The 12,856-nt window shown below is 49.4% G+C and overlaps 1 protein-coding gene across 1 annotated transcript in view; it reads left to right on the forward strand.

Moving 5' to 3' along the window:
- E2f2 (E2F transcription factor 2) overlaps positions 1–11,520 on the forward strand; it is a 23,790-nt gene extending 12,270 nt beyond the window's left edge. Inside the window, exons 5-7 of the mRNA XM_004637609.2 lie at positions 1,408–1,522; positions 2,797–2,989; positions 10,274–11,520. Of these exons, the coding sequence (XP_004637666.1) occupies positions 1,408–1,522; positions 2,797–2,989; positions 10,274–10,554 (589 nt within the window). The 3' untranslated portion in view covers positions 10,555–11,520. The remainder of the gene's footprint in view (positions 1–1,407; positions 1,523–2,796; positions 2,990–10,273) is intronic.
- Positions 11,521–12,856: the final 1,336 nt, after the last annotated feature.

Here is a 12,856-nt window from a genome sequence, read left to right on the forward strand (position 1 = left end):
GGCTGGCATGTGGTGCTGGGGGATTGAACCGCGGTCCCTGTGCTTTGCTAAGCTTGTTCTAAGTAGGTGCTTTAGACCACTGAGCCATCTCACCAGCCCGGAATTGATATTTAGATCATCTATATTTTCATTTTTATAAGCAACATAGCAGTGTCTATCTTATATGTAGAATGTTTTCCCACATTTTTGCTATTCCCCTAGGTTATGTTGGATAGAAATGGCAAAGTCAGAGGACATGAACTTTGAGTCTTAGTGCATGCTTTTTTTTTTTTTTTTTTGGTGGAACCGGGAATTGAACTCAGGCCCTTGTGCTTGCCGGGGAAGCACTTATTCCACTGAGCCATCTCCCCGGCTCTGGACATGAACTTTGGTAGGGATCTTTCTTGTCTTTCCAATGAGATGTGGTTTCATGTCTCATTGGTTTTTATTTTATTCTATATTATTTCATTTTATTTTACTGGGACTTGAACTCAGGCCCTTGTGCTTGCCAAGCAGGCACTGTGCCACTGAGCTACATCCTGTCATTGATTTTTGGATCTGACCTTGTATTTTTGGAAGGATCCAGGACATTTTGAGACATTCAAGGAAATTTTTAAGATCTTTCTGTTGGGGAGTTGTGGCATGTGCCTATAATCCAGGCACTCAAGAGGCTGAGACAGGAAGATCAGCAAAACTCTGAGGCAGGTCTGACCTACATCGTGAGACCTTGTCTCAGCACCCCCTCCTGCCCCAAAAGTCTTCTTACCCTCTCAGAGATAATGATATAGTTTGATAGCCTTTATTTATTTATTTTTTGGTGGTACTGGGGATTGAACTCAGGACCTTGTGCTTACTGGGCAAGTATTTATTCTACTGAGCTATCTTCCCCAGTCCTCTGTTGAATTTTTTTTTAAATTTTTTTCTTTTAGCCTTTATATAAGAAGTATATATATATATATATATGTGTGTGTGTGTGTGTGTGTGCATGTGTGTTGCATGTGTGTGTGTATTAAAAAGCAAGCATGGGGCTGGAGAGATGGCTCAGTAGAATAAGTGCTTGCCTGGCAAGCACAAGGTCTTGAGTTCAATCCCTGGTTCCACAAAAAAAAAAAAAAAAAAAAGCAGTATTTTAAGAAATTACTTACATATTGATTTACTAAAGAATTTAAGACAGCTGCTGGCATTCAAAGGACAGGTTATAGTGCTTAGGATTTCTGAGCTGCCTGGAGCTTTGATATTTTGGTGGGAGGGGGTTTGAGATAGGGCCTTTCTAGGTACCTCAGGCCAGCCTCAAACTTACTATGCTGGCCTCGAACTTTCTAGTCTTCCTGCTTCAGCCTCCCAGGGGTTAGGACTGCAGCACTGGCCACCATGCCTGACTGGCAGTTTCAGTTTCGAACGGTCACTTTTCTTGACTCCTGTTCCTACGCTGGCCTATGTGACCTACCAAGACATCCGTTCTGTCGGCACCTTTAAGGAGCAGACGGTGATCGCAGTCAAGGCCCCTCCGCAGACGCAGCTGGAGGTGCCAGACAAGGCTGAGGTGAGACGGGAAGCTTTGGACACAGAGCGGGGTTAGAGCCTCCTGGTCTGTTTTGCTAACTCTGTCCCCAACACTGTGCAGCCTTAGGCTCTCCTGGTCACAACACCAGTGGCTTCCGAGCTGGTACAGCAATGACAGAAGTTGGAATGGGCAACAGAGGAGTCTGAGACGGAGGGATCTCAAGTTCAAGCTATGCTCAGACAACTTAGTGACTTAGTGAGACACCATCTTAATTAAAAAGAAAAAAAAGACTGGGTTTATAGCTCAGCATGAAGGACCTGGGTTCAATCCCCAAGTACAACCAAAAGGGGGGGGACCCTAACCCCTTTTTATTTTATTTATTTATGTGGTACAGGGTCTCACTATGCAGCTGAAATTCATAGTGAACTTCCTGTCTCAGCCTCCTCAGTGCTGGGATTACAGGCATGCACCACCACACCCGGATTTGGTGGCCAGCATGGCACAGGGTTGGCATGGCATGTGGTGCCAGGGATCAAACCCAGGTCCTTGCACTTGCCAGGCAGGCGCTTAGACCGCTGAGCTACCTTCTTGGCTCCCCTTTTCATTTTCTGTGTTGAGATTGGCCTCACTAAGTTGCCCAAGGTGGCCTGGAACTTGTGACCCTCCTGCCTCAGCTTCCCAGAAAGTTAGGATTACAGACAAGTACCACCAGGCCTGGCTTTGTATGCAGTCCTCTGTGGGCGGAGGTGGGCAGGCCGAGTGTCAGATAACAGAGATCAGGTCTCAGCTGCACAGTGCAGGGAGCAGGGTGAGGGACCATGTGAGGACTCCAGGGTGAACTTGGAGCCTGGAGGCAAGGGGCCCAAGCATGGCTTCAGGCTCTGTCTCCAGCCCCGACCTGCTTTTCTCTGTGCTGTCTGTTCCCAGCTGGGCTGTCCGCTGTGGTGGCAAACAGCTTGGGGATACCCGCTCGGCTGCCCCCCTCCATCCCCTGGAGGGAGCTTTTCCCATAATTCCATCCAGAGCCCTGGGTCCACTGGGCCATGTAACTCCCTGCCCCTGCCCCCACTGTATAACCTGTGGGTGGGGAAGGAGTTTCCCAAAGGAAACACCAAAGTGTTTCTACCAGAAGGGGCCAAGTGGGCAGCAGAACAGCAGGGCCCAGCATGGGCCAGGCAGGTGGGCCTCAGTGCCCTCCTTGGGGACTGACCTGCTCACAGATGCCGTGGCAACCGCCTGTGTCTGTGCACACGGTAAGTTGCATGTTGGTGTGCAGCTGCTCAGAGCCGGCCCCTGGCCCTCTTTCTCCCCAGGAGAACCTGCAGGTATATCTGAAGAGCACCCAGGGGCCCATCGAAGTCTACCTGTGCCCTGAAGAGGTTCAGGAGCCGGACAGTCCCACCAAGGAGCCCCTCCCTTCCACCTCCGCCCTCAGCCCCAGCCCGGACTGCGCCCTACCCAACCGTGGCCCTGACCTTGGGGTCTCGGAGCCCACTGCCTCCACAGGTAGGGTCAGGAGGTGGGCAGAGCGACTGCCCTTGGTTTCCTCTTCAGCACTTGGATTTGTTGGACATCTCCCATCTTCCCAGTGTCTGGGGGCACAGTTGTCTCCTCACACGTGTGCATTGCACTTTCTGCTTACTGAAACACACGCACACCCCTGTTTTATTGAGGAGTTGATGCTGCTCTGGAGCAGAAGAGGATCTGGCTTTGAATCCCAGCTCCACCTTTTACCAGCTGTATGTGCTTGGATAAATAACATAACCCCTCTGTGCCTCATTTTCCTCATCTGTACGTTGGGCATAGTAGTTTTTTTGGTGGAACCGGGGATTGAACTCAGGCCCTTAGCGCTTGCCAGGGCAGCACTTATTCTACTGAGCCATCTCCCCAGCCCCATAGCAGTTAATAATATGGAACTCTTAGCTTATTGTGTGGCTTAATGGGTTCAAATGTGAAACCTCTGATCTAGCAGTAACTGCTGGCCACTATAATTACTGCTGTTACTAGCACCAGGACCGCTGCCTCTATGAGGGCCGCTAGCAGCACGGCGCACAGTAAATCCATGGTGAGTGGAAACTGCGGTTCCTGAGGCGGCTCAAAACTTTATTGGAAAGTAGTAATTGAGGTTTTTTGAACCATGTCCAGGGTCCAAGTAGTTCTATCTCATGCTGTTCCTCATAACATTTCTTGGATTAGATTTTATTATTTCCAGGTTAGAGATAACTAAGCTGAACCACAGAGGTGATGTAACTTAGCCTGGGCTAGCTTCCCAGCTGGGAGGCTGCACAGCTAGCTGTGTCCGTGTGTGTGAAACTGGAGATTGAGCCCAGGGCTTTCACACAGCTACAACCGCAGCTCGTTTGGATTTTGAGACAGGGTCTTCCTAAACTGTCCAGGCTGGCCTCAAATTTGTAACTTCCTGCCTCAGCCTCCCAGAGTGCTGGGATTACAGGTGTGTTCACCATGACATCCAGGCTGTGTCTTCAATGTTTTGTCCATACTCCTCGCTGTCTCCACAGGTGGAAAATATATCAAGGAAGGGTCTCCTGGCTGGGAGCTGGGTGTGGAGCTTGTGACATCTAACAGGAAGTTGCCAGGGTGTGAGGAGGCAGGGGAGGTCCTAACAGTGTGCAAGGAGGGCGGAGTCCAGAGGGGCAGAAATGGAAGTTGTGAAGGCCCTTGGTGCTGAGTGGCTTTTGCCCTGTGTTGAACTCTACCCCAAGTCAGACCTCAGGAGTCCCCCAGGCCCTGTGCCAGCCTTCCACTTGCTGTTTTGTTAGTGAAATCCCTTCCCTGTGGCTCTTGCCCCAAATCAAGACAGCTAGACCTTGCCTGATGGAAGACACTTGGTGGTGGTGGGTCATGGTGGGGCTTACAGAACACGGATTATATTTCATCTCTTTTTTGAAAAATATTTGTGAATCTTTTATTTATTTATATATTTATTTATTTTTGTGGAACCGGGGGTTGAACTCAGGGCCTTGTGCTTGCCAGGCAAGCACTTATTCTACTGAGCCATCTCCCCGGCCCCTGAATCTTTTATTTATGTATGTATTTGGTACAGGGTCTCACTATGTAGCTTGGACTCATAGTGATCCTCTTGTCTCAGTCTCCCCAGCACTGGGATTATAGGCGTGCGCCGCCATGCCTGGTTTTGGTGGCTGACCCAGCACACCTGGGGTTCGGGTGCAGCACGGCATGCAGTACTGGGGATTGAACCCAGGTCCTTGCCTTTGCCAGGCAGGTGTTTAGACCGTTGAGCTATTTCCCCAGCCCTAGATTTCATGCCTGGTTTTGGTGGCTGACCCAGCACACCTGGGGTTCGGGTGCAGCACGGCATGCAGTACTGGGGATTGAACCCAGGTCCTTGCCTTTGCCAGGCAGGCGTTTAGACCGTTGAGCTATTTCCCCAGCCCTAGATTTCATTTCTTTAACTCAGAATTTGACAAATTTACCTGCAGGTCAGAGCTGGCCTGCTTGTGTACAGCTTATGAGCTAAAAATGAACGGTCTCTACCTTGCTTTTTAACCTGTTTGCCCTTGTGGTACCAGAGAGTCAACCCAGTGCCTTGGGGCTGAGCTACACCCCCAGCTCCTTCCACTGGCTATTTTGAAGTCTTTTTTTTTTTTTTTTTTTTTTTGCGGAACCGGGGATTGAACTCAGGCCCTTGCACTGGCCAGGCAAGTGCTTATTCTACTAAGCCATCTCCCCAGCCCCTTACTGGCTATTTTGAGTCAGGTCTTACTCTGTGACCCAGGCTGGCCTTGAACTTGTGATCCCCTGGCTTTAGCCTCTCATGGGCCTGGGCTGGCAGACGTGCACCACCACTCCCAGCTCAGTCACTTTTCTTTGCTCTCCTTTCAAGTAAAACTTGCCCAAGAGTCTTCTGGATTTTTACATTCTAAGGGCTGAAGAGGGCGCATCTGTGTTGGCGGAGGTCACAATGTCCCACCAAATCTAAAAAGCTGTCTGGACTTTTAGAAAAGTTTGCTGACCCTGAACTCATTCAACCTTTGGATTTATACCAGAATAAGCTCAAAACCCCAGGAGGACAGGTTGCTGGCAGACATGGAGCAATATCTCCCAGTTCTTCTTTAGTGATCTGCCCTGTGTTTGTAGCCTTGTCCAGGGCTGGAGCATCGCCCTGTGCCAGCCAGCTGGCCCCTGGGCACCTCCCCACTGCCTATCTGCTACCCCAGGCCTGTGCCCCACCCTGTTGCTCCTCCTGCCACTTTGCCTTGTCTGTCAACATGAGTGTAGCTCTCCCGAGTTAGACTCCCCTTCACTTGTCCTGAGTCCCCGGGGTGGAAGCGGTGGATCCCACAGAGTACACGAGGGTGAAGTTGCTGCCAGATTTTGTGTGTGGGGTTTTTTTTTTTTGTTGTTTTTTTCTTTTTTGCGGAACCAGGGATTGAACTCAGGCCCTTGTGCTTGCCAGGGAAGCGCTTATTCCACTGAGCCATCTCCCTGGCCCTGCTGCCAGATTTTGACAGATGTAGACCTGAGCCAAGCTAGATGTGGCACACACCTGTCATCCCAGCATGTGGGAGGCAGAGGCAGGGGGATTTCCATGAGTTCAAGGTCATCCTGAGTTACATAGTGAGTTCAAGGCCAGCCTGGACTATATAAGGAGACTCTATCTAAAACAAAACAAAACAAAAAGCAAAAAAACCTTTGGCTCACCCAAAAAAAAAAAAAAAAAAAAAGGGGCCGGGGAGATGGCTCAGTGGAATAAGCTCTTCCCTGGCAAGCGTGAGGACCTGAGTTCAATCCCCGGTTCCACCCAAAAAAAACCCTTTGGCTCAGACAGTAGAGGCTACAGAGCAGTCAGTAGTAGAGCCAGCCCAGAAGCCAGCTGCCATGCCCTGACTGTCCCTCTAGGCTTGCCACTTGGCCTCAGCTTTGCCCCTGATTTGGTGGAGGAGAAATCCTTCCTGAAGGAGTTCGTGTATCTACACACACCACACATGTGTTCCATATTCTGGCCTGAAGTTGAGGAATTTGAGGCCTGAATATCAGAGCCCAGGCCTGAAGCGGAGGTCATTGCTGTCTTGGGACTTGGGTCCTGGCCCTGGTTCTGGCATCCACAGGAGGATTTCTAACCCTTTGCAGTGTCTGTTTCCTTCATTTGTAATAGAAGAGGTTTGAATAAGGGTCACTTCTAAACCCCTCCAGGCTCTGGCATTCTGCAGAAAGCCCAAGTGAACTGACAGAATAGGATTTGAAATTGGGAGACTTGGTGATAGTGGGGAAGTCACTTTAACTTCTCCAAGCCTTGGTTTCTATATCTCTAAAATGGGCCACTAACACCCTCCTTGGGCTGGGGAGATAGCTCGGTAGAATAAGTGCTTGCCTGGCAAGCACAGGGTCCTGAGTTCAATCTCTAGTCCTGCAAAAATAAATAAAAATAATAATAGGGTTGGGGAGATAGCTCAGTGGCTTAAGCACCTGCCTGGCAAGCACAAGGTCCTGAGTACCAAAAATAAATAAATAAATAATAATAATAATACCCTCCTCAAGCTGTGTGTAGTGATGCATGCCGTATAGTCTTAGGTAGGGAGGCTGAGACAGGAGGATCACTTGAACCCAGGAGTTTGAGGCCATCCTGGGTAGCATAACAAGACTCTCTCTCGACAAAAAATTCATGAATATTGGGTGGGTTACAGGAGAGACGGCAGCGTGAGTGTGGCTTTTAAACAGCTCATGTGAACCGAGCATTAGTTTGTAGGGGCTGGTGCAGTTTAGGGGATACAAGAGCGCCGCGGAGAGAATGGTGGAGTCAGAGTTACAAAGGGTGGGTCAGCTCTGGACTCAATCAGAAGCAGGAAAGAGCAAGGTCCAGGCTGAGGCAGAAATTTCCACACACCTTATAGTTACTGCCTCCAGGGACTGCCAGGAGGATCTTTGTTTTTCTGTGTAAAGAAACAGCCACCAATTCCAACAGCTGATGGGAGAGGGGTATATGCCAAGAAACGGGGTTGCTGAATCGTTGTAATTCCTTTTATCTATTTATTAATTTTTTTTTTGAGACAGGTGTCACTGTGCAGTTCAGGCTAGCTTTGAACTCACTGTGTAGCCCAGGTTGTCCCCAAACTTGCAGGTACCCTCCTGCCTCAGCCTCCTGAGTGCTAGGATTACATGTGCACCATCACACCCGACTATAATTCCGTTTTTAATTTTTTTATGTATATGGCTCTGGGGCTCACACCCAGACTTCCTCGAGGTCTACCACTGAGCTACCTGCTCAGCCCTTTTTGGCTTTTTGAAGGATACTGTCCATCTGTAATGGTTGCACCGTCTTATGTTCCCACCAGTAATGCACGGGGATTACTTTCTCTACATCCTTGCCAGCTCTTGAAGGCAGCATCTAGTGGGTATGAGGTGATTTGTCACTGTAGTTTTGATTTGCATTTTTCTGATTGGTGACACTGAGCATTGTCACTGCCTGTTTGCATATCTTTTTTTTTTAAATTTAATTTTATTTATTTGTTTTTGTGTGTGTGGCCAGCTTAGCCCACCAGGGGGCGGGGCTGGCTGGCATGTGGTACTGGAGGATTGAACCGTGGTCCCTGTGCTTTGCTAAGCTTGTTCTAAGGTGCTTTAGACCATTGAGCCATCTCACCAACCCCTGCATATCTTCTTTTTGGAGAAACATCTGTTCAAGTCCTTCCCTCCCCCCCTTTTTTTAATGTATTTGGTTCAGGGTCTCACTGCGCAGCTCATGATCATGGTAGCTCCCCTGCCAGGTTAAGTATCACTACGCAGCTCAGACTCGTAGTGATCTTCCTGTTTTCAGCCTCCCCAGCACTGGGATTACAGGCAGCGTGCACCACCACACCAAGCCTTGGTGGCCAGCTCAGCGTGCCCAGGGTAGGTGCCAGCGGAGCATGTGGTATCAGGGATCGAACCCCGGTCCCTGCACCTGGCTAAGCAGACGCTTAATCCGATGAGCTACCTGCCGGCCCCTTTGCCCATTTTTGAATCAGCTGTTTTGTTGTTAAATTTTAGTACTTTGCTATAGAGATTCTGAATGTATGTTATTTGTAAATACCTCATATTTTCTCCCACATTGTCTTTTGGTGCACGAACATCTCTTCCCTTCTCTCCCTTCTTTCCTTCCTTCCTTCCTTTCTTCCTTTCCTTCTTTCCTTCCTTTTTTCTTTCTCTCGTACTGGGGATTGGACCCAGGGTCTTTACACGGAACTACATCCTCAGCCCTTGTTTGTTTTGAGACAGAATCTCACTAAGGTTGTCCAGGTTTGGCTTGAATTTGTGATCTGCCTCAGCCTCCCAGAATACTGGGATTATAGGCATTCACCAGCTAAAATTTTTTTTAAGTTCAATTTGTCTTTTTTTTTTTTTTTTTACAGCTGGTGTTTGGCCTTTGATGTCATCAGAAAAATCATTGAAAGGGGCTGGGGAGATGGCTCAGTGGAATAAGCGCTTCCCTGGCAAGCGCAAGGGCCTGAGTTCAATCCCTGGTTGCACAAAAAAAAAAAAGAAAGAAAAAGAAAAATCCAGTTTTGGGCAGGGCTGATAGCTCAGTGGATTAAAGCACCTGCTTAGGCAGAGTGCAGTGGTGGGGTTTGATCTCAGGGCATGCTGTGCCAGCCCCGCCCCTGCCCCTGGGCTGCACTGAGGCAGCAATTGAGATTGCACGTGGTGACACCTATAATCCCAGCACTTGGGAAGCTCAAAACAGGAGAATCACTACAAGTCTGATCTACGTAGTCAGACCCTATAGACCCTATAGGGGGTCTATAGGGTCTTAGATACAGAAAAAAAATCCAGTGTCAAGGTGCTTTGGTTCTATTTTCTTCTAAAATATTTATAGCTTTATATCTTAATTTTAGTTTTCCATTTTGAATTAATTTTTGTTAGATAAGGGTCCAATTTCATTTCTTTGCATGTGAACATCTGGTTTGGAGCACCATTTGCTGAAAGGACTGTCCCTTAGGGATTTTTTTGTTGTTTTTGTTTTTTTGAGACATTCTTGTTATGTAGTTCAGGTTGGCCTTGAACTCACTATGTAACCTAGGCTGGCCTTGAGCTCATGACAGTCCTCCTGCTTTAGCTTCTGGTGTACTGGGATTACAGGTGGGTACCACCATGCCCAGTTTGGAAGGCTGCTTTTTTTTCTTTTTCTTTTTTTTTTTTTTTTGCAGAACCGGGGATTGAACTCAGGCCCTTGCACTTGCCAGGCAAGTGCTTATTCTACTGAGCCATCTCCCTGGCCCTGGGAGGCTGCTTTTGAAAGCTACTCAGTGTTAGAATACATGTGTGCGTGGATGGGAATAGAGTGGCAGAGAGAGGGCTAATAACAGTATGGACAAAGAAGCAATTGGGTACAGAAGCTGGGAGAAGTGGATTTTTTTTTTTGTATTTTAAAGAAGGGTCTACAGGGTGCTCAGGGTCTTACTACTAGATTGGACTTGTAGTGATTCTCCTTATTACAGCCTCCCAAGTCAAGTGCTGGGATTACAGGCATGTGCCACCACACCCAGTCTCAACTACCATCTCAGCGCGCCCTGGGGTAGTTGCAGGTGCTTTAATCCTGCAACTGTTTGACCCACCCTGAGAAGTGGATTTGGAGAGCTGGACAATTCACCTACTGGAGAGGAGAGGGGGGAATGGGATGAGGGAGGTGTCTGGGGTTGGCACTGAGAGAGGAACAGTGTCCCACACTATTAGGTGTGAGCAGGCTGGAAGAAAGAAGGGATACACTGTCACTCAGAGAATAAACAGGCTGTCATACCATAAGGCCTAGTGATGACCTTTCTCTGTCTCCAGGGCCATCACTGACTCCCCTGCAGGACCCACTGCCACCGCCACTGCCACTGCCACCATCTCCCCTCCCAATGGAGGTCACTGACAGTATGCTGGGGCTGACGCATCCGCTTCTCCAGCAGACTGAAGACCAGCTCCTGTCTCCAACCTTGGCCTGCGCTTCCCCTCTGATCAGCTTCTCCCCACCCCTGGACCAGGATGACTACCTATGGGGCCTGGATGGTGGTGAAGGTGTCAGTGACCTCTTTGACTCCTACGACCTTGGGGACCTGTTGATTAATTGAGCAGCCTTGCCGGGCCTCAGCAGTGCCACACCTGTCTACCTCCTCACAGACAGACTGACCTGTCCTCTGCCCGTATGGCAATGTTGGACACAGGTTGCCGGCCTCAGGGCATGATGGTCATCTCTCCTTCCCAGCCTCCTTGGCCGCAGATGTCTGGGAGATGTGGAGGATGTGGCTGAGGAGGGATCAGGGTCTGGGTCCTGTCTTTCCTCCTCTCACCTGTGACCTCTCATATGAAGGACCACAGGTGCAGGTGACCAAGTTCAGGGAATGGCCCTGCCACGTCCTTTTGAAAGATAATTAGGGCCCTTGATTTCTCAAGAAGCACTTAATGCCTTTGTATTTATTTCAGGTTGGGTTTTGTTTGTTTGTCCTCCCTGAGTTTTAGCAGGGAGAATGTTGTAGTTTCTAGCAAGACTTCTCAGTCAGGCCTAGGCCAACTCCCCGGTTTTCCCTGCACGGTGGGGACTGGGTCTCTGAGGGGTTGTCCAGTTTGCTGGAATGTTAATTGCACTTAGGCCTTGTAATTCTAGTAAGTGCCAAGTCCTCAGTCTCTGCCTGTTCTCAGTCTGATGTACCTAGTCAGCTCAGAGAAGGTTCTAGTAGCCCTCCTGAGGCAGGCAGCATCGAGGCTTCTGAAGTAGCAGAAGCCGGCAGTTAAGGAGTCCCTCTTCCTTTGTAATTGACCTTTCCTCTTCTTCCCTGTAGAGTAAACGCTCCAGGGAGTCAAGCAGTGAAGAGCCCCTGAGGAAACAGACAGGAGTGTCCTGGCTGCCTCAGGCTCCTTTCCTTAGAGTTCCCCCACACACACCAAGGCAAGGCAGTTCCACCTAGACAGGAGTGAAGTGAAAACAGGAAGCCTCAGGAAGGAGCCCCAGGAACTGCTAGTATCCTTTCCAGTTCCCTGGGATAGTTTTTTTGCCAGTCGTTGAAGGGGATCTTCTTTTTTCTTTTTTGAACTGGGGGTTGAACCCAGGGCCTTCACGTTGAGCTATATCCCAGCTCTTTTTCAATATTGAGACAGGGTCTTGGTAAATTGCCCAGACTGGGTTGGAGCTTGCAGTCCTCCTGCCTCAGCCTCCTGGAGTGCTAGGCTCACAGGCATGCATTACCACATCTGGCTGATTCTTTAAGGACCTCCTTTTCTCTCACACAGACCTCCAAGGGCAGAGGTGACCAGGGTTTGGTGGCATGTTTACTCTTCTGTCACTGGAATGCTGCAGGGGTGATAGGGAAGGGCCTTCACTGTGGACCCAGCAGCTGATGAAGAGAGGGGCTGGTATTATCTCCTCCTCAGGCCCCAGGGTCCACAGAGGCTCCACCCCATACCTCCAGAGGCTTGGCCACCCACATGTCCCTGTAGCCCAGCTGGGGGCAGGGAATTAGTGATCTTCCACCACACTGCGAGTGGTTGCCTCAAGGCTGTGCCTTCTGGAGAGGGGCACCCAACGGTGAGGTCAGAGGGGCCTTCCGCCCACCCTCAGGGAGCTAGGGTTCCTCAGGGGCTCAGCTGGGCAGCACTTTTTTTTTTTTTTGTCTTTAACTTTGTAGCATTAAGTTGATTTAAAATATGAAGTTGGCTGGTTGGATGTGAAGTTGGGAAGGTGGGCTTACATGGGGCCCGACGTGAGCCAGTGGGGGACAGTGTTAATTTTCTTGGGGCCTCACGTTGGCCCCTCCCAGGAGGACAAGCTCCTCTACTGTTGTTTTTTTGTGTGCTTGGCTTCACCCCACAAACACCCCCGAGTCTCATTGGAAGTCCTCCTCCCAGAAGTCCAGCACGCTCAGGACCAAGGACCAAGGCACCACTTCAGCTCCTGGGGAGAGGGTGGGGAGTTGGCACAGTGGTTGGAACACATGGGACAAGAAGTGGTGTTGCTGTCCTGAAGTCTCCACAGGGTTGCTTTTTTTTTTTTTTTTTTTGTCGTACTAGGGATTGGGTTACTTTTAAGCCCTGTACGCTTCTGAGAAGGGAGACACTTGACCTCCGTGCCTCTTAAACTAGAGAGAAGAGGCCCTTGGGACCCTTCTGGAATGAGTTAATGCTGTCTGCCTGGATTTGAGCTCATTCCCCAGGGGCCTAGCCAGAGGGCTGTGCAGAGGACCTTCTGGAGCAGCTGGACCTCCCAGACTAAGCCCCAGGCACAGTGTGGGAAAGAACCTTGTGCCTCTTTCTTGCCAGTTAACACTTGAAACCTCCCCCACTTTTTTTTTTTTTTTTTTTTTTTTAAAGAGTACTGGGGGTTGAATCCAGGGTTTTCACACTGAGCTAGATCTCTTGGCTTTTATTTTTTATTTTTAT

This window comes from Octodon degus, unplaced genomic scaffold, assembly GCF_000260255.1.
Source record: "Octodon degus isolate 3935 unplaced genomic scaffold, OctDeg1.0 scaffold00092, whole genome shotgun sequence".
In the NCBI taxonomy this organism is placed as follows: domain Eukaryota; kingdom Metazoa; phylum Chordata; class Mammalia; order Rodentia; family Octodontidae; genus Octodon; species Octodon degus.